This window comes from Pangasianodon hypophthalmus, chromosome 12, assembly GCF_027358585.1.
Source record: "Pangasianodon hypophthalmus isolate fPanHyp1 chromosome 12, fPanHyp1.pri, whole genome shotgun sequence".
In the NCBI taxonomy this organism is placed as follows: Eukaryota; Metazoa; Chordata; class Actinopteri; order Siluriformes; family Pangasiidae; genus Pangasianodon; species Pangasianodon hypophthalmus.
The window spans coordinates 6,182,823-6,202,054 of record NC_069721.1 but is presented as its reverse complement, the minus strand read 5'-3'; the positions used below and the strand labels follow the sequence as shown (position 1 = coordinate 6,202,054).

The window sequence follows — 19,232 nt, the reverse complement described above, 5'->3', positions numbered from 1 at the left end:
GCTGAGGTAGTTGTATGAAATTGCATGTATTAAGGAATGTAGGTGGTGTTTTGCGAGCTAAAAATTTTAATAATATTACAAATATTTTAGAAAGTACAGTTTATGATGGTGGTGCAGCGGATAGCATTGCTGCCTCAGCTCCAGGTTGATCCTGAGCTTGGGTTACCTCTGTAATGTGTACTGTAGAGTAACATGTTCTCCTCGTGTCCAGGTGGGTTTCCTCTGGGTTCTCTGGTTCACTCCCACCTTGAATGAGTGTGTGACGCTGTGCAATGGACTGGGATCCTATCCAGGGTGCATTCCTGTCTCTTGCCCAGTGTTCCCAGGCTCCGGATCCCTACGACCATGAATGCTTACTGAAGATGAATGAATGATTACATTTATCTGTTTACATTCATATTGGTACACTATAATGAAAGGTGTGAGTGGTCTTTTTTCATTAGTACTTTTAGCAAGATGTAAGGCATGCAAGGATCTCTGCTAAAAGCAACATATTTTCCCCAATAAGACTGTGTAAGTCATGTGTATCATTTATTAATTAAGATAAGTCCTTAAATGCATCATGGAAGGAGAGAAAAATATGTTTAAAATGTGGTAAACATGAGCATTGAAACAGGCAGCACAAGTCAGAACATGCAGCCAGTGTTTTTTTTCCGCAGCAAATGCAAAAACCCACAGCACTGTTCTGAGACTGCTCGTGAGTATATATGCTGGAACACAGACATGAGAAATCTGAGTGAGTCCAGTACACTTTCAAAGTCTGTGAGACTCTTGTATGTGGAGGTACGTGTGGGGATGTTTGTGGGGGTGGGTGGATGAATGGTAAGTGAAATAAAGAGCTGAAAACAGCAGAAGCCTGTTGTCCATTCATTGCTTTTCACTTTTCTAGGAGTTTTATCTCTGAAACAGTTTGGCATCACTGAAAGTTTTGTAAATATCAGAGAAGCAACGGTTAATACGAAGTGTTGTTTTCCAGATGTTTTATTACCTTTAATGTTTTGTAACACAGTTATGCAAGTTCTCTGGGGAGGGACAAAATGGTCAAATCAAGTTTTATTGGATATATGAGACTCTTGCAGTTATGTAAAAAATACTGTCCAATGAACAGAATGCTTGGAGAGAGGGTTTTCAGTCTCTGAGTGGGATTGCGAAATTGTCTGCAGAGAGTCTGCCCTATATAAGCTCAGTCTGTAACAGTGTTGCACTGATACTCGTCCAATACTTCTGATAAGGTATGGTCTAGTCTAAATATCCTTAGGAAAACATCTGGAAAACATCTGCTAGGCTATTACTTTTCTGTTTAAACAAATCAGAAAGAATGTTTGTAGGACATCTGTGGTCTTTGTATAGTCTATTAGTTTAATTGGGTCCTTCTAAAAATTGATGTCGCTCTAACTTTCATGCTGTTTTGCAGATCCTACAGACAGCAACATGCTGAAGCTTACTATTGCTCTTTGTGTCCTGGCCATAGGCTGGGCACAGGACTGTCAAGTAAGCAACATCCCAGTAAAAGAAAACTTTGACAAGTACAGGGTAAGTAACATTTCAGTTATTTTTTTTTTTATCTATTCATTCTTCATGTGTACTTTTGAAAGAGTTTTCTGTTACAGCTTTGCTGTTCAGTTGTCACAATTCACTGTGCATGTTGTAGTTCCAAGGAACATGGTACGCCGTAGCCAAGAAAGACCCATCAGGACTTTTCCTTCTGGATAATGTTGTTGCCACATACAAAGTGGATGACGAAGGCATAATGTCAGCCAGTGCTTATGGCAGAGTCATCATTCTGAAGTTAGTTCAATACATTTTCCAAAGTTTCAAATTTCATTAATCACAATTTGTAAATGAAATTCTCCCTTTCTTTTTTCACATTTCAGTAACTGGGAGACATGTGCCAACATGTTTGCTTCTTTTGATGAAACCCCAGACCCTGCCAAGTTCAAGCTGAAATACTGGGGTGCAGCTGCATATCTCCAGAGTGGATGTAAGTGAAACTAACGCTGTTCACTTTGGAAAAAAATTTCCTATCCAAACAAATGTATTATTTAATAGACATTTAAAAGGATGTCTGGTCATAGGACTTTTCTCACCTAGACGTGTTACAATGCTGTTAAATACTTTTCAGCATATTGCAATAAAGACTGTCTTTATTTATATATAAAAAAAATAAATAAAAAAAAAACATTTATAAAAACATGCATGAATGTTCATATGAAAGCTCACACCACTGCAAAATGAAATTTTGTACTTTAACCCTATTCTTGGCTCAAGGTTGAACTCTTGTCTGGTTTCTGACTGTCACCAGATGATGACCACTGGGTCATTGATACCGATTATGACAACTACGCCGTGCACTACTCCTGCAGAGAGCTGGACACAGACGGCACCTGCTTGGACGGCTACTCCTTTATCTTCTCCCGCCATCCAAGCGGTTTGAGGCCTGAGGACCAAATGATTGTGACACAGAAGAAGCAAGAGATCTGTCTTCTTGGTAAATACAGGCGGGTTGCTCACAACGGTAAGTGCCAGTTTGTGAATATCATGGCCATGGCTTTATAAATAAAATGTACTCCAGTAACCTAACACGCCACCTAACTGATATGATGCTAATCTACTGGAATATTATGCATTTTTCTCCATTCTGTAGGTTTCTGTGATGTCTGATTTCATCCGGCTCAAGGATTGCCAATTGCCTTTTTTTTCTTTTCCATGTCAGTACAAGTGTAAATAAAAATCAAATATTAATCAGAATATAATTCATTATCCACAATAGAACCATAGCATTGAAATGAGTGTATAATGTCTCTTCTACCATGGTTGTTATATTATGTAACCTGAATGTTTTTTAAATAAAATGTTCATATTGGGTTTGACTGGGTCTTATTGCTTATGTAATCAACATGCAGCACTTAAGAGTATGGACAACGTTGCATGAAAGGGTTAATAGTGCGTCCAATCCAGATGTTTAGTGTAATAAGGCGAGGCTACTATTTACATTGCCGTTTACTGGCAGCAGAGCTGTTTTTCTTTTTCCCAGTCCCTGAAGTTGTGGTGGACGTCTGAACATAATGTTCTGGTGTTAGTAGGATAAACAATAAGAAATACAGTATACAATAACAAATGTCATAAAATGAATTTTTTTTTGTCTGCACAAAAGCTTTACAAATAAGTTACATTGTAAGAAAATAAAAAGATTAAAAAAAAAAGTAATAAAAAGGCTTTTTCTGTTTAACCTTACTTGGCAGTTATGTGTGAGGTATCCCACCTGGCTGTGCTTTCTGAATTGAGACATCCTTAGCCTCCTTTCCCCCGCAGTCTCACTAATCTCCATGCTATAAATAGGTCTAATACAAGGATTTACACTAATACAAGGATTTACACACATGCAGCCTAATTCAAGACAGATCTGATTTCCAGAATCAGGACAGACTACTGAAAGTGAGTCTATTCTGTGCCACTTCAACACCTTTGAGGCACTGTCAGGATAGGTAGGAAAACTTGCCACTGATTGGAAAAATAAAAAATTAGACGGAATGTGAGTTTTAATGTATTCAAAACAGACAAACACATTATGAATGAAAAGGTACATTACAGAGTTACCCCGAAAGAACTAGCATAAATTAAAATTTACCTTAAATATGCTCCACATTAATGGAAAGCCAATACCTTTGCAAATACTCAAAAGCCCATCAAGCACACCATTCATTAATCCAAAACTAAATGTAGCAAACAGCGGAAAATTTCTTTGGAATACAAAAATAAACAATTCTGATACAAAAGATATAAAATAGGCAAAAAAAAGGAAGCACAATATCAAGCCCTAATCCCTGTTTCTTTTTTCGGTAGTCTTAATTAAAGCAGTAGTCAAGATGTGCAAGCAGCTCTCTGTGCTGGCTTGTAGGGTATGAGGCCCTGCAGTTGGGACACTCCAGAAAGCTCTCATCCAATGCGTTGGAGCTCTTTAATGGAGATGTGGGGTACAGGCTGCGGTCCTGAATGGTCATCTTATCCAAATCAAGCCTGGTGTACGAGCTCGGCTCAGAGAACCGAGTTTCTCGCTGTTGTTTCTAAAACAAAAAAGCAGTTGATTGATTAAATTAAATTAAATTAAATTACATTTTTGATTCACTTTACTCAAAAAAGTGATACTGAATATAAATCTGAACATAAACATACAACTGAAGAGTTAAGGGTCAAATGTCTTGCTCAAGAGATTAACAGTGTCTTTATGTCAGTTTAGTACCACTGAACCACTTCTCCCTCATAATACCTGCTACATTCTGATTAACATAGCAGATTAACTATTCAGCTCATATAAGCACTAAAATGACCTGATCATCAACCATCCGTGCTGAAAGTGGACTTACTGCCGACTCCAAGCGTGTGATTTGATCTCTAGCCTTGCGAAGCTCCTTCAGCACTTTGTGGAGCTGGTGCTGTAGACTTTGACGGTCCAGTTTCTCATTTTCAAAGTCTCTAGCAGACAACTGGATCTGCCAAATAAGGTTGGAAATGCTTTAGAGAATCTTTCCAACATCTCTCTGGTATTATAAGGTTCACTGAAATAAAATTTTGTACCTGTTGCTCTAAAACAGCCATTCTTTTCTGATCTTCATGCTGAGTCAGTAGAGATTTCTGAAGAAGGTTCACCTTTCAAAGGAGAAAACATTACGCTTGGAGGTGAGACAAGGACAGTGTAGCTGACCTGCACTATACACTTTGCCTGCATGGCCTGAAAAGATGCTTGGAAGAGTGTCTTAGGATCCAATGATTTGATCTTTTCCAACATCCTCATTGAATTGAACATTGACACACTATATTTACATCCAAAAAATTTTATTGTATTTATTGTATTTATTACAGTAATAAATTACAGTACATTACTGTACTGCCCATGCTGCTCTGTCCAGCGTACCTGCAGTAGCAGCTCCGCCGCTCTCTTTCGTTCCTCCTCAAGCCTTACATCAGCCGCTTCTATCTCGCACTGCAGTCTGGCTACTCGCTCCATGCTCAGCTTCCTTTCCTCTGCTAGAGTCTCTCGGCCACTTCTGCGCTCCTCTTGCAGCTCCTCCTGGGATCTCACCACCTCGCGGCTCTTCTCTTCATACCTGGCCTTCAGCTCCTCAAGCTTGGCCTGTAGGCGGCTTGCCCTTTTGCGTTCCTCCTCCAACTCCCTCTGGCTCTCCTGCAGCTGCTTCTCCTGCTGCATGGAGGCAGATGACTGACCTGGATCACAGTTGGAAACACAGACCTCTGGATATTACCTTTCATGAAGTTAAGAGAAACTTGAAGCACCCATTAACCTTTAAACGAAGGCTTACAAGGTTACTACTGCTAACTACTGTGTTCAGACATAGTATGAAACACTAACATAGAACAAACACAGATCAAGTCTAAGTGTATATATATATATATATATATATATATATATATATATATATATATATATATATATATATATACATACATACCCATACATACATACATATATACACATACGAGACATACTGTATATTAATCTCAGTCCTGTCCAAAATAGTCCACTACATGCATTTATTGTTGTGCCTTATGGCTGACACACTGCTTTAGATACATGCAAAATGTTTGTCTATTGCTTGTGTAACCTACTTTTCTAGGTAAATGTCCCTGCCCTCAACCTTTTTTTTTTTTTTTTTGTACTGTGCACTAGCTGAATTGATCTGAATTTAACATGCTGAATGATCTTTGTGGACCATGTAGATAAGACAACAGCAGAAAAAGGTAACATACACATGGTAGATTGAGATATCAGCTAGAATAATTTACCATCAATTACCGTTTGATAATGCAGTTACAGAGAAGACATGGTCACTGCTTAGATAACAGAAGAAATGTGCCATTATGGAAGAAAAAGAGCAGAGGTGAACTAAACCTTTAAAAACATCTGTAGATACAGAGTTTCTTGTAGCATGCAAAAGAAGTGGATTCACTCCAGTGACATCACTTACTTCTAAAATAAGATGTTTGGTGAGGCCCTACCTTCTGAATTGGCCTCTTTGTGCTGTTGTTGGAGTGTTTGCTTGGCTTGGTTTAACTGCTGCTCAAGCTCTGCGGTTCTGGCCAGAATCCCCTGAACAAAGGCCTCTCTCTGCTGGTCATAAACAAGCCACTGCTGATTTTTTTCCAGAGCCTTGTACAATGGGAAAGGAAAAACGATATGTCAGCAGGTAATGTCTTTGCCTTTAAGAGTTCAGCTATGCTGAAAAGCAACAGAGAAGAAAATCTGAGGGTCATGCTGTTTGTAGACTCACATCTCGCAGTTGCTCCTGGACCACAGCCATGTCACCTGAAGGAACCTATTAAATACATCAATAATGTGAACTAATGAATAATAAAACTACAACCACATATTAAAACATTTTTATACCACGATGTTTTTAAATACTCAAATCCACCATGAAAAGCCAACCTCTCCATAAAAGCTCACTCACTCAGAATTATTCAATACAAATTAATCTATCTAGACAGTGGACTTGCCTCCAGAGGAAAACTGACAGGTTTATGACACTAGGCCTGCTGGCCTCCTGTAAGGGTTAAACCATATTAGCAGAAAGATCAGTTATTTGGATCTGTTCGGTTTCTTCACTTTTTAGCACTATGAGGTAAAAATATTTACTTTCATATTTTTGCTGATTTTTATTTATTCATTTGGCCAACACTCTTATGCAAAGTGACTCATCCAAGCATATAACACAGTAGGTAAGGGGTTAATTGGGCAGTCCTGGAATTTGAAGTCAAACCCTTCTGGACACTAGCACAGAAGCTTAATTGCTCGGCTACCACTGTCCTACTCATTAAAATCAGATTGGATCATCTGCTGATTTGTATTGCATATAGCTGAGGGAAAAACTATTTAAACAATCAATACTGAATTTTAGAAACTTTGCTTGAGGTACACTGACAGACAAATGACAAACTGATAAAAGAAGCCAGGCAGGGGAATGTGTTGTGTGGACACGTGTGAGCGTTTCGGAGAAAATACTACCATCTAGTGGGGTGAAGCCCTACAAACACCTGATGGAAGGTGGACAGTTGCCATTAGGAGAGCATTGGGTTACAGTAAATACATAAACCGAATGGCCTAAAGTGGATTTTATTAAGATGCTGTGAGCTACAAATCATACAAAAAGCTTTTTCAGGGGATCAATAATCAGGATGAAAATCAATCTGTGCAGACTGTGAGCAATACTCATGTTATTCCAATGATCCTACAGAAACACATTCCACTTACTAACGCTACACTGTACATAATGCAGTGAACTCGACAGTGTTAAACTATCCACCATGAACACCACTTCGCAAGTATAAGGCATTCTGGATGTTAATTTTATTCATCCTACTGTTTGCTCTGCACACAGCTCTGGTCACACTGTTTGTACAGCTACATATGAATTATATGAAACCTATAAAGTTGCTGTGTACTAAGAATAGTAGAATTATTTCATACATGCATATCTCATAAAATCCGTAATTGAAAACAATGATTCCAAATGGTGGGAAAAGCCGTGTTAAAACAAGTATCTACAATAATCACATACAATCCCTATTTGGTGTAGGTGGAATTTTGCTAATGTGCAAATTTAAGCCGAAGCCTGATTTAATCAAGCAAAGAACACAGGCTGCACAAAACCTGAGGACTGAGCAATTAGTCTTCTTTGTCTTCTTCTTTGTAAGTGTTTTCTGCTGAAAAAAGGCACCTGCCCTGCATGATGTGCTTTAAAACAACTGTCCATGCATGTTCTAACAGTAGTAATTAGTGATCCAGTAGGAACAGTGCCTAATATAAATCTTAATATAAATATGCATTCATTCCCCCTTCTTCAGTAAGTGCTTACTGGTCAGAGTCCAGGTGGATCCGGAGCCTATTCCTGGAACACTGGAAGCGTCGTGGGAATACACTATGCACACACATTCACACTAAAACAAAGTAATAACATTCACGCTTATTTTGCCATAGCTAATCCACCTACTGGCTTTTTTTCCAGAGATGGGAGGAAACCGGAGAACCCAGAGAAAATCAAGGTGGACACGTGGAGAACATGCACAGAAACTCCACACAGACAGTATCCTGAGCTCAGGATCGAACCGGGGATCCTGGAGCAGTGAGGTTGCACTACTGTACCCCCTTCATATGAATATGATGTGATTAATAAAAATAAAGTGAACAAGTGTTCTGACGAATTTTTTTTAAAAAAACTCCTGAACTGAATTATACTGAGACATTACAAACAGACAGTTGAAGAGTTTCAGGCTGGATTTAAACAGTATCAAAAACACTGAAGTAGCACAATCAACTAATAACTTAATTATGTTTTCTAACTATGAATGCATCTCTAAATGTACCACTTGATATTAGCACAATCCACAAGTCTTTGCTCACTCTTGTAGCATATACAGTATGTACATGTTGAAGAGAATTGTACTAAACTGTCTGGCCTTTCCTTATGAAAAAAATATATGCCTTGGGTGTTTTCCTTGCTGTACTAACTCCTCTCAAATAGGGTTTTAGCTTTTATTCTGCCAAATGAGGTAAATATAAATGAAAATAAGTTACTAAAAAAAAGAAGAAAAGAAAAAATGTGTATACTGTATATACACAGAACGACTTTTTCACATTATGAAAAATCTTAAAGCTATTTCAACAATGTATCTGTGATGGGATACACAAAATATTCCTTTACATGCTACATATCTAGTATAATTTCTTTCTTTCTTTTTTTTTAATCAGAAGCATATGTGGTTAGACAGGAAGTCACTGACCTGCATGTCAGTACTGTGTTTTTCAAGTGTTTGACACTTCTCCGTGAGGGCCACCAATTTGTTTTTCAGGTCCTCAGTCTCCTGTGAAAGGCTCTGAAACAGTTTCTCTCTATGTTCTGCCTCCTGTCTTTTCTGATCCAGCTGGTTCTGCAGCGAGGCCACCACCTCTCCACCTTCAGCCCGCAGCTGTTCCCTCATGGTGGAGATCTCCTGTTCTTTAGCCAGCAGCTGCTGTGTGTTTCTCTCTCTCAGCGTCTCCAGTGACAGAATTCTCTGTGGCACAAAACGGGATTCAGTTGTGTTAGAAAATGAATGGCTGATTAAGTTAGTGTTCCTCGAACTGTAAGGGATGCATCGTACATAGTCTGGCTTCTACAGACAAAAAAAAAAAACAGACTCACCTCCAACAGCTTGGCTTTATCTGAATCAGGACGCGCAGGATGATGCCTTCCATTTCGTTTTGACATTTCATCCAAAGTCTTCTTCAACTGGGCATTTTCCTTTTTCAGTTTCTCAAGCTCAGCGTCCACAGACTTTGAGGCACTGCTTTTAAATCCTAGTTTATTTGCTAAAGTTTCCTTGGCTCCTTTAGATGCCATTGCTGGATTGTTCCCTGGAAAACAGTCTATATAAACAAAATCAGTCTATATCTACTATCCAACAACTTAGTATACACGAAGTATTAAATACATTAGATAGACAGATAGATAGATAGATAGATAGATAGATAGATAGACAGACAGACAGATAGATCACTTTATTCATCCCAGAGAGAAATTCACCTATTACAGTAGCACAGAGAGTTAGTAGTGTACTAAAAATAATTTAACATTAAATAATAATTAACAGTATTATTAGTATTTAACTGAAGTATTTCTATAAATCACCAACTTGCCCTTTAATGCACCTAGATTAAATGCTGTTTATATGATGTTACAAGGCCTTATAAGTTGAAAGGTAACTTTATTTTTTTATTTTATAATTTTCTACCACACTAATCTCCCACTGAAAGCCATAGCCCCAGTGGCTGTAATATAGCTAGATAACATAGCTGGCTAACTCAGTAGCTTCACAGCTAAAGCTAATGACTCACTCTAGCGCTAATTTAAATAACAGTGAATAAAAAAATACAAATATCACTTACGACTGTAGTGTTTGTTTCAGAATTTGCAGCTAACTACAGCATAGCATCGCTCAATAACAGAAACGGTCTCTTCCTGACACACTTCCGTATTGAGAACAAGTTTAAACACGGCGCCGCGTCTTGCGTCACGTCCGGTATGTTTAAATTCCGGGTGTGTTCGAGTGGAGTTGTTTTTCCTACCCATATTCCGTCAAACTCCGCCTCCTCCCGTGAGCTGTTTTGCCAGTATGTGTTCAGCCATATGTTTTAATCTGATGAATTTAGCGCAGATTAACCACACTGTTGGAAATTATTGTGCGTTTTGGATGTTATGATGATTTCTGAATTGCATGGAAATATGTGCTGTTTGACTTGAGTCTCACAAACATTGATTTTTTTGTACTTTTACAATAGGTTCTGTTTGTTTATGTGCATAAAATATCCAGTGGTTTAAACAGTCTCCAATTATGGTAAGTGTTTATTGTAATTTAGCATTTAACATAGGTATACAACAACAAAACAACAACAGCAACAACAAAATAACAGCATCAACAAAACAACAACAGCAACAGAAACAACAAAACAGCAACAACAAATAAATAATAATAACAACAACAGCAACAACAAAATAATAGCATCAACAAAACAGCAACAAAACAATGACAGCAGCAACAACAATAGCAACAGTAACAACAAACAAACAAAATAATAATAATAATAATAATAACTATTATGGTCATTGTTGTTGTCAACACATTTTGGCTATTGATTATGTAAGGAATAAAACAAGATAAGGTGGATTATTTTCCTCTAACAGCACGTCCTTTTTTATGTTACGGGGGAAACTGGAAATCAGAAAGTCATCTGTTATGAAAAAAAACATTTATTTCTTTCTCTGTCTCACACAGACACTGAATCCCATCTGTAAAGCAGCATCCTGTCTGTGTATCATTCTCAGGATCTCAGCAAGGAGGCTTCACAAGTGGGATATGATGTGAGGACATCTGTTATGCAACTGGTAACAAAAGACTTTAATTTGTGGTTTCTTTTCTTTTTCAGTTGTGCCATTCAATCTGAGAAAGAGGACTTTATTTTAATTAATTATGTACACCATTTATGAGAATATAAAGCAATAACATAATAGATCATATTAAAAACAAGAAAATAAATTACGAGAACATTGCCTCACTGATCATCGGCAGGTAATGCACAAGAAGAGTGGTGGCCTTTTACTTTTATGCTTTTATGCTACCTCTAAATATTTTCCCCTATTAAAAAATTTCCATTCTTCCTTTCTAGCACAGGATAAGAATGTACTGTTTCTCCACATTAAAACTCTTCTCTCCTGGATGTCTGCTTCCCTTCCTCTCTCAAGGTTTCCCTGTTCCATCCTTTCTCCTCATGCTTCACTGGGTAATGACAGGCAGCCTCACCTCTCCCCTTCTTCACTCGCCTCTCCGGCTCTCTCATGTGTTTATTCCTCCTCTCATGTGAAGATCTCCTGGGAGGGTTTTCTCTCCATTTCAGAAAGCTGTGAAGTCTGTCTTTGTTATACACTGTTTTTATTTTTTGCTCTTCTTCACTATTTCATCCCTTCTAAGACATATAAAGTCACACAGGTGCACACATGCAAACTGGCACTCTCCTCTGTTACCACTTTCTATCTTCATACCTGTCACGAGTAACATCAAGAAATCGACACATTTTTATCCTCTTGTCAAGTTCAATACGTCAGTGCTAATTCTGAGAACCTATGCACCTTAACAAAAGCTGACAGTTTTCCCAGCAACCAAAAAATCAATCAGTCAGTCTCAAGGAGAGGGAGGGAGAGAGGGAGAGAGAGAGGGAGGGAGAGAGCTTAATAACAGATATTTACAACAGTTTATTTCTCTTTTCCCTTTAGATACACACTGTGAAGGCTACAGGACTTACAAAAAACACCATGCAAATCTAAGTGCCATGCTTGTAATATGCTTGTTTTATACAATGCAAAAATCAATAAAATAAAATAAAGTAAATTAAAATAAAATAAAATAAAATAAAATGAAATAAAGATTCTACCACATGGGCAGACAATTACTGTAAGTTAAACAAATGAAGCTGTGGAAATCAGCCTATTCATCAACTTTGTGACTATTCATATCATACTGTTATTATAAAATCATAAAATGACAACTACTTACAACATTATAATTAAAAATAGCACAATATATATTTAAAAGAAAATCCAAATCACTAATATATCTGCATCAGGAATCCAACATTCCCACTGCAGGTATGGAAAGGGATAATAATTACTAGCTAATGCAATACATAATACGAAACACGAGGTTTCATTGTTAGTCCACGAGTGATGAAAGTTTGAATTTAAAGGTTACACAGTGCTTATATGTAAATCCTACAATACCTTTTAGTACAAAAAAAATCACAGCATATAAAGTCAATATACAACAATGAGTGCTTCACCTGTAGGAGACATTGTGTCCTATGAAACCATCCCAAATTTCAAATTTTCTTCAAGCACTTGCATCCTTTTTTTTTTATCAAACAGGCTACATATTTCATTTTGTAATAAATCAAGAAAAGTGGAATTTTTGTAACTGTATTATTGCATTTTTAAGGGCCATATTTATGACACTATTGTTTTAAATGATCACAAAGATGATAATTTATGATAATCAGATCAAGCTAAAAAACAAATATAAGCAAAATATAAGATAACCTGACAAAACATACTGTAAATTCAGGCAAGTTGTTCAGTCATTACTACAATTTGTGAACAAAATGTCATTTGTGAACATTATTAAAATATGTTAAATAAAAAAAAAAACAACAAAACTTTAATTTAAAGAAGTTTAAAAAAATTACAACATATATTTTTCAACATGTGTAAAACAAACTAAAAAACATTTTTCAATTACATAAATTATGTATTAATTAAGGAGCTGCCATCTTTTTGCTTCTACTCCAGCAATGCAATTCATTTTTCACATTAAAACATTAAGTTCTGGTTTCAGTATCTGCCAATGTGGCCATATCATTTTACACTCTAAAAGTGCAATGTGTTTTCTCCTCCTCTTCACATGACAAGGGAAAGTCTCAGGACTTACGGTGCGTTTTTCTCATGAAAAGCTTCTCATAAAATTTTGCATGACGCAGTGCGATTCTCACAGCTGATCTGAAACGTGCATCCTGACCAAGCCATATTCTCATAATGTGGACTGTGTGTGGATTAGGGCTTCATCATTTTCAACACGAGCATCAAGTGCTTTTGGCTAAAATGGTCTGCAGCAAACACTGATTCAAACATTCATGCATTTCTCCTCTATTTCTTGTGGCGGAGTTTCATGTTCAGTGTAGCGTATTATTATTATTATTATTATTATTATTATTAATTAGAGTGTGCTAGAGAGGAACAAGGTGTCAGCTTACTTATTAACCACCTAGCTAAAACTGTGATCACAGGAACAGATAGATAGCCAGAGAGAGGTATGGTCTTCTGGTCAGTAGTCTGATGCGAAGCTGAATTTGAGAGGATAAAGCTCACCTCAGGATTTCACATTAACTGCAAAACACACATAAAAAATTAACACAGTTTACTTGTAGCAATCTGCTTTAAAGGTTTCAAGAATATGGGAGTTAATGGGTTAATGAAGTAATCCTTTTGAATCCCACTGCATATTTTATTTGAAAGATAAACATTTAAAAAGGCACTAAATATTTAAGTAGCTCTAAATATTTTATATTCACAATTAATGTACTTGAATAACTGAAGCACTTAAAATACCACAGAGACGTCTTGGAGAAGAAGCACATACAAAATATTGATAGATCAATGGCAATCCAAACAGTCAATTACCACAGACTCTTAAAAATGTATTCGTACTTTAATATCTAAGAATATGTTTTTTATTTCACAACATATTTCACAGTTCAGTGTTTTTGCAAGCAAACAGGCACGAAAATACCCGGACATATTTATGTTCTACATTGTATTATAAGGAACAGAGACAGAGGTCACTTACTTGATAAATTGACAGCACATGCCACTATGATGATAACCCCACCCACAATTGACACGATGGAAAGTAGCTTAGCTACCCGGCCCAGCCGTATGGCTCCATCAATATTCCCCTGTTCCAAGCTGTTGCGGGACTAGACACAAATAGACAAAAGTGACAGTGTCAATTACTTGTTCTGGCAGACACTTCTACACAGTTTACAAGTAAGGCAACACACAGTTGAGTGGCTGACAGTAGCTCTCTGGCAGTTCTGGGATTTAGACTCACTACCTTCCAGTCACTAGGACAGAACCTTAACCACTGAATTACTACTTCCTTTCATTGTTTCACTCTATAATCAACAGATACACTACATGGCCAAACATACTTGTACACTTGACCATCACAGCCCTATGTACTTGTTTTAATTTGTTCCAAAACCATATAGTGTTGGTACCTCCTTTCCTGCTATAACAGCCTCCACTCTTCTGGGAAGGTTTTTCACTAAACTGTGGAACATGGCTGTGGGGATTTGTGCTCATTCAGCCACAAGAGCATTAGTGAGGTCAGACAGTGTTGGGTGAGGAGGCCTGGGGTTCAGTCAGCATTCCAATTTATCCCAAAGGTGTTCAGTGGGGTTGAGGTCAGGGCTCTGTGCAGGACACTCAAATTCTTCCAGTCTAACCTTTCTGCAAACCATGTCTTCATGGACCTCATTCTGGAACAGGTTTGGGCCTCTTAGTTCCAGTAAAGGAAAAGACATTTTTTTTTATTATTTATAATTATGTGCTTCTAAATTTGTGGCAACAGTTTGGAGAAGACCCACATGTGGGTGTGATGGTCAGGTGTCCACATACTTTTGGCCATCTATACAGTGTATCAACACTAGACAATCATACTAGTTCCAGACCTTCTCATATATATTGGGCTTAACAATATTGATCTGATTATGTCTATGATTATTTCAGGATTTTTATTCTAATTATAATAGAGCAGCAAAAATCCCATAATCTTCACCTTCCTATCAAAACAAGACAAACATAATTCTCTGCTCACCATGACAGAGTAGACAAATCCCACAATGTTAATTGGCCAAACGGGGCAGAAGCAGGCAATAATAGCCAGGATGAGGTAATCTTTGGGTTTGGAGCGATCCAGCGGTGGGTTGGTTGCCAAGCTGGAGTGGCGGGAGATTGAAGGCCGTGGGGAGAATGCTGTGTAAGCAATGGAGCTGGATCTGCTACCCTTTCGCGTGCGTCCAAAGTGAGGGGGGTGTGCATGGGGCATGGAATGATGACGCCGAGGTGGAGAGGAGAGTCTGGGAACTGATGTTTTCGCTTCTGAAGGAGAGGAGTAGACTCCATGACCTGCTGACAGAGATAGGTGATTTGATAATCAGTACAGAATAATGGATATTGTATTGCTGCTACATTTCATAAAGGTGTTGTCAAGATATGTACATAATGAAAGATTAAACAAATAATAGTTAGAGACGTTTTTCTTTGCTGATCCATACAGATATACAGAGAAAATAGTTTATCGTTAGTCTCAGCTAGCCATCAAAAGGCTGAACTGAAGCAGTCTGATCTGACTCACATGCCCCCTTCCCCATCTGACAGTGATAGAAAACTGCACTGGCAGTCCTTGATCTTTAAACAAAACTCTAATTAACCACCAAACAAAATAATCAATGTGCCAATCTTCATAACATCAGAGTCTCCCTTGCTGTTCCTGACAGGACTATCTTCCAGCCATTTTTAATTAGAATGCACAAATTTAATTACACTAAGTGTACACACTCGCAGTGGAAAAAATACATCTTGCTTTTTACTCAAAATGACGTTATAAACTATGCCTCCCTGGCCTTTTAAATAATGAAAATGTCCAACTCAGCAGTCTGTCAACCCGCCACAAACCACGCAAATATACAGTGGTTACTTACAATAGATTGTCACTTGTAATGAATGGCAAACTATTTACAGGATACTACATTGGCTTTACAGTTAACCACTGGTTCCATCAGCTTTGACATAAAGTGCTCCCTGAATAAATCAGTGTTGCTTTCAGGTATACAAAATGCTGCTGCGGTCAGTCCAGTTCAATAATTTATTGCCGGTCCATTATCTACAAGCATTTGCAATGAGAACAAGACTTTTATATAATATCTATCTTTTCTCACATTATTATGATTCCCATCTAAGAATAAAAGCTTATTATGGTGGCAGGCATTTGAGGATAATTGCACATTTTCACAGGATCACACTGCCAACTGAGGAGACAAGGTTAATGTGAATAAAACAACTGCATTTCATACAACCCAGACAGACCTTTTTTTAAGGATCAACAAAGTGCATTACGTGCATAAGGATATGATGACTGGCTTGAATAAAAAATGAATATTTGAGGATCTGAGTGGACTAGGGCAAAGGAACAAAGCCCCAAGGATGAACAGAGCCATATCAAGGCAGACTGAGAAACAGCTAGAGCACCAAAAACCAAGAAAGATCACAATACTACCATTTGCAGTCTTCTGTTTGACGACTACTACGACCTCTCCAGACTCATGTACCTCTCCCTGGGCTTGCTGGTGCAAAGAGAGAGGTTGCAGGCAGGGGAATGAGTCAGATTTGTGTGCAGAGAAGGCTGTCTCAGTTGGCTGAATTGTAACAGGGCCTGGAGTCTGGCTGCCTGATGGCGCTCTATCCTGGGGTCCAAGCAATGAGTCTGTCAGTGTCTGGTGGTTGTCCATTTTTATGGAGAAAGAGGTCAGAATGTCCAAATTGATGATGCTTTGAACAGGGATAAGATATCCACCTAAAACGCAGGACAGAACAATATAAGCTGTCTGTCATCAACGCTGATCAGATCAGAAATGTGTAATTAGTTGCATCATCACACTCCTGCGCTCTGGGCTATGAGGATGAAAAAAACAAACAATAAAAGCAGCTGCTAGTAAATCATAGCCACCCTCGTTTACATTTTCAGATCAAATTTCTGTTTTTTTAGAAGATATTAGTTACAACAAGTTAATCACAACTCATTAAAATCAAGATTAATATGTTAGTTTTCTATCTGCTAACCCTTAAATAGGTTACTGCTTCACATGGATGCAGACGGATTAAGCTATGAAGATTACTGAGGGCCATAAATTAGATTTCAGCATTAAAGAATAGCAGAAATTATACATGTAACAAAACATTTACATAGAGGGATTAGCTTTTTTTAAGGATCAAGAGAGTGCATTAGGTGCATGAGCATATGATGACTGGCTTGAATAAAAAAATGAATATCTGAGGATCTGAGTGGACTAGGGCAAAGGAACAAAGCCCCAAGGATGAACAGAGCCATATCAAGGCAGACTGAGAAACAGCTAGAGCACCAAAAAAACACTTTGGAATGTTATGAAAAATAAAATGATAGAAAATAGGATTGTGCAGAAGACACAATGGATAAAAAACAGGATGAGGCACTGGAGTCAATAACACCACAGGTAGGCTTCACCTTAGCAGGTTGCAAAACAAGACAAAGAGCCCCCTCCCCCATTCCACACACACACACACACACACACACACACACACACACACACATCCCAAAATGCATTCACATTATCCATATCTATTCAGTCCTAAGGCGTTATAAGTTGCTGTAAGGGCTATAAACATACCTCATTCACATTCTCCAATTAAAGCCACTGGCAGATTTCATGTTGTAATTGTTCTTGTCTCTAATTGTTATTCCCTAAATTTGCATTAGAAAAAAAAAATCCCACGTGGTCGTATTTCTCCGACAAGCATATTTTTTAAAAAAAATTATTATTAGATCTGAAACTAAGAGATGCACAAAGCCAGCATCCATCCCAGGGAGGCAACTAACAGAATGGGAGAAACAGGGGGGTGGGAGGGGAAGACACCAAGGCTGCGTCCCAATTCGCATACTCCCTTACTAAGCAGCCTGTCAAAGTAGTGCCTAGAGTTTACGCACTATTTCTGTAGTACAGGAGTGTGCGGTTTGTGACTTAGCCTGACTGACTGTTTATTTACTGCTCAGAGTGGAGGATATGGATGTGCATGGATATAGGTGTACGGCTGATAGCCAGGTCACGTGGTTGGCATGAATACAGCGTGTGGTGCTGGGAAGGAGTGGCTTCTTTGTCATGTTATAATCAATACAAACATAAAAGCAATCAGTTATCAGACTTAGTAAGTGTATGACGTTATTGACTATATGACTATCTTTAAGGTTTTTGTTTAAATCGCATTGCCCATTGGAGTCCACAGGAAGTGCATCACCTGTTAGGCTGTATTTATAATGATAGGACAATGCCCCTATGTAGTGTACTACTTGGGCATACTAATGAGTAGGATAGTATGCACAGGGACAGGAGCTTAGAAAAACCCCTGCACACAAAATTGTGCTTGTGGTGCAACACTGAAGCTTTTTTGAAAACAAATTTTTTCCCCCACTGAAAATACATTTTCTTTAATTAAAAAAAAAAAAGTTAAACCACTCTGTGGTCTACATGGATATACTGTATACTATCATATATCCTATGATCTCAGAATCTTTTAAATACAAGATCAGCTCTAAGACGAGTTTAACAAGAACAATGCAGTTGCTTATTGAAAGGTAGTGTTGTACGTTTACGCCCCCTTATGGACACAAACAAAACAGAAAACGTGCAAAATAACACGTTGGCGGTATTAAGGTCGACAGATTAAAAGAATAAGCAACATGAAGTGTGTTAGTAATGTGTTGTGCCACCAGAACAGATTCAGTATTGGCACAGATTCTACATTCTCTTCATTCATACATCTGAACATGAAATATTCCCTCAGTGTTTTGATAATGGTGGTGGTTACTCTATAATCTCCCTCAGGGTTGATATCGGAAGAGGAAGCCATTTTATTTGTCAGTTTCTTTTCTTCACAGATCCCAACTTGTTAGGAAGTTGGGGTCAGAGCACAGGGCCAGCTATGATACAGCACCCCTGGAACAGAGAGGGTTAAGGGCCTTGCTCAAGGGCCCAACAGTAGTAGCTTGGTGATGCTGGGGCTTGTACCCCCATCTTCTGATCAGTAACCCAGAACCTTAACTGTTGAGCCAACACTGCCCACATCTAGTGACTGTAAAGGCTATAACATGACTGTGTCCTTGTGTCCTCTGGATAGAGGCAGGGTCATCATGGAAGAGAGCAATCCCATCAGGGTAGAAATATTTCATTACAGGATTAAGGTGATCAGTAAGAAGAACTTCACACAGATTTGCAGTTACTCGTCTCTCTATAGGGACAAGGGGATTGAAAAGATGCAATA

The 19,232-nt window shown here is 38.1% G+C and overlaps 3 protein-coding genes and 1 long non-coding RNA gene across 6 annotated transcripts; 2 read left to right on the top strand and 2 right to left on the bottom strand.

The window, feature by feature from the left end:
• The first annotated feature begins 1,096 nt into the window (after positions 1–1,096).
• rbp4 (retinol binding protein 4, plasma) lies at positions 1,097–2,865 on the top strand. Its single transcript, XM_026915431.3, has 6 exons — positions 1,097–1,232; positions 1,415–1,533; positions 1,652–1,788; positions 1,875–1,981; positions 2,303–2,515; positions 2,645–2,865. Exons 2-6 carry the CDS (start codon positions 1,432–1,434, stop codon positions 2,659–2,661), a joined length of 576 nt encoding a protein of 191 aa, XP_026771232.1. The 5' UTR covers positions 1,097–1,232; positions 1,415–1,431; the 3' UTR covers positions 2,662–2,865.
• Positions 2,866–3,521: 656 nt separating this feature from the next.
• cep55l (centrosomal protein 55 like) lies at positions 3,522–10,077 on the bottom strand. 2 transcript variants are annotated; one of them, XM_026915428.3, is made up of 9 exons: positions 9,941–10,077; positions 9,198–9,421; positions 8,797–9,069; positions 6,288–6,332; positions 6,016–6,166; positions 4,913–5,223; positions 4,576–4,647; positions 4,365–4,490; positions 3,522–4,064 (listed from the first exon to the last, which is right to left on the bottom strand). In XM_026915428.3, the coding sequence occupies exons 2-9, from the start codon at positions 9,393–9,395 to the stop codon at positions 3,846–3,848; spliced, it is 1,395 nt and encodes a 464-aa protein (XP_026771229.2). In that variant the 5' UTR covers positions 9,396–9,421; positions 9,941–10,077; the 3' UTR covers positions 3,522–3,845. The 2 variants fall into 2 exon arrangements, with proteins under 2 accessions (XP_026771229.2, XP_026771230.2); XM_026915429.3 differs by having other exon boundaries at positions 9,198–9,409; positions 9,941–10,061.
• A 159-nt stretch (positions 10,078–10,236) lies between these two features.
• On the top strand, positions 10,237–11,903 carry LOC117598466 (uncharacterized). Its single transcript, XR_004579134.2, has 3 exons — positions 10,237–10,389; positions 10,828–10,937; positions 11,823–11,903. It is a non-coding gene; the product is annotated as an uncharacterized LOC117598466 (long non-coding RNA).
• Positions 11,782–17,954, bottom strand: prrt2 (proline-rich transmembrane protein 2). Of its 2 annotated transcripts, none has more exons than XM_026914750.3 (5): positions 17,585–17,954; positions 16,438–16,734; positions 14,977–15,287; positions 13,945–14,074; positions 11,782–13,484 (listed from the first exon to the last, which is right to left on the bottom strand). In XM_026914750.3, the coding sequence occupies exons 2-5, from the start codon at positions 16,667–16,669 to the stop codon at positions 13,468–13,470; spliced, it is 690 nt and encodes a 229-aa protein (XP_026770551.1). In that variant the 5' UTR covers positions 16,670–16,734; positions 17,585–17,954; the 3' UTR covers positions 11,782–13,467. The 2 variants fall into 2 exon arrangements, with proteins under 2 accessions (XP_026770551.1, XP_026770550.1); XM_026914749.3 differs by having other exon boundaries at positions 14,977–15,290; positions 17,585–17,826.
• Positions 17,955–19,232: the final 1,278 nt, after the last annotated feature.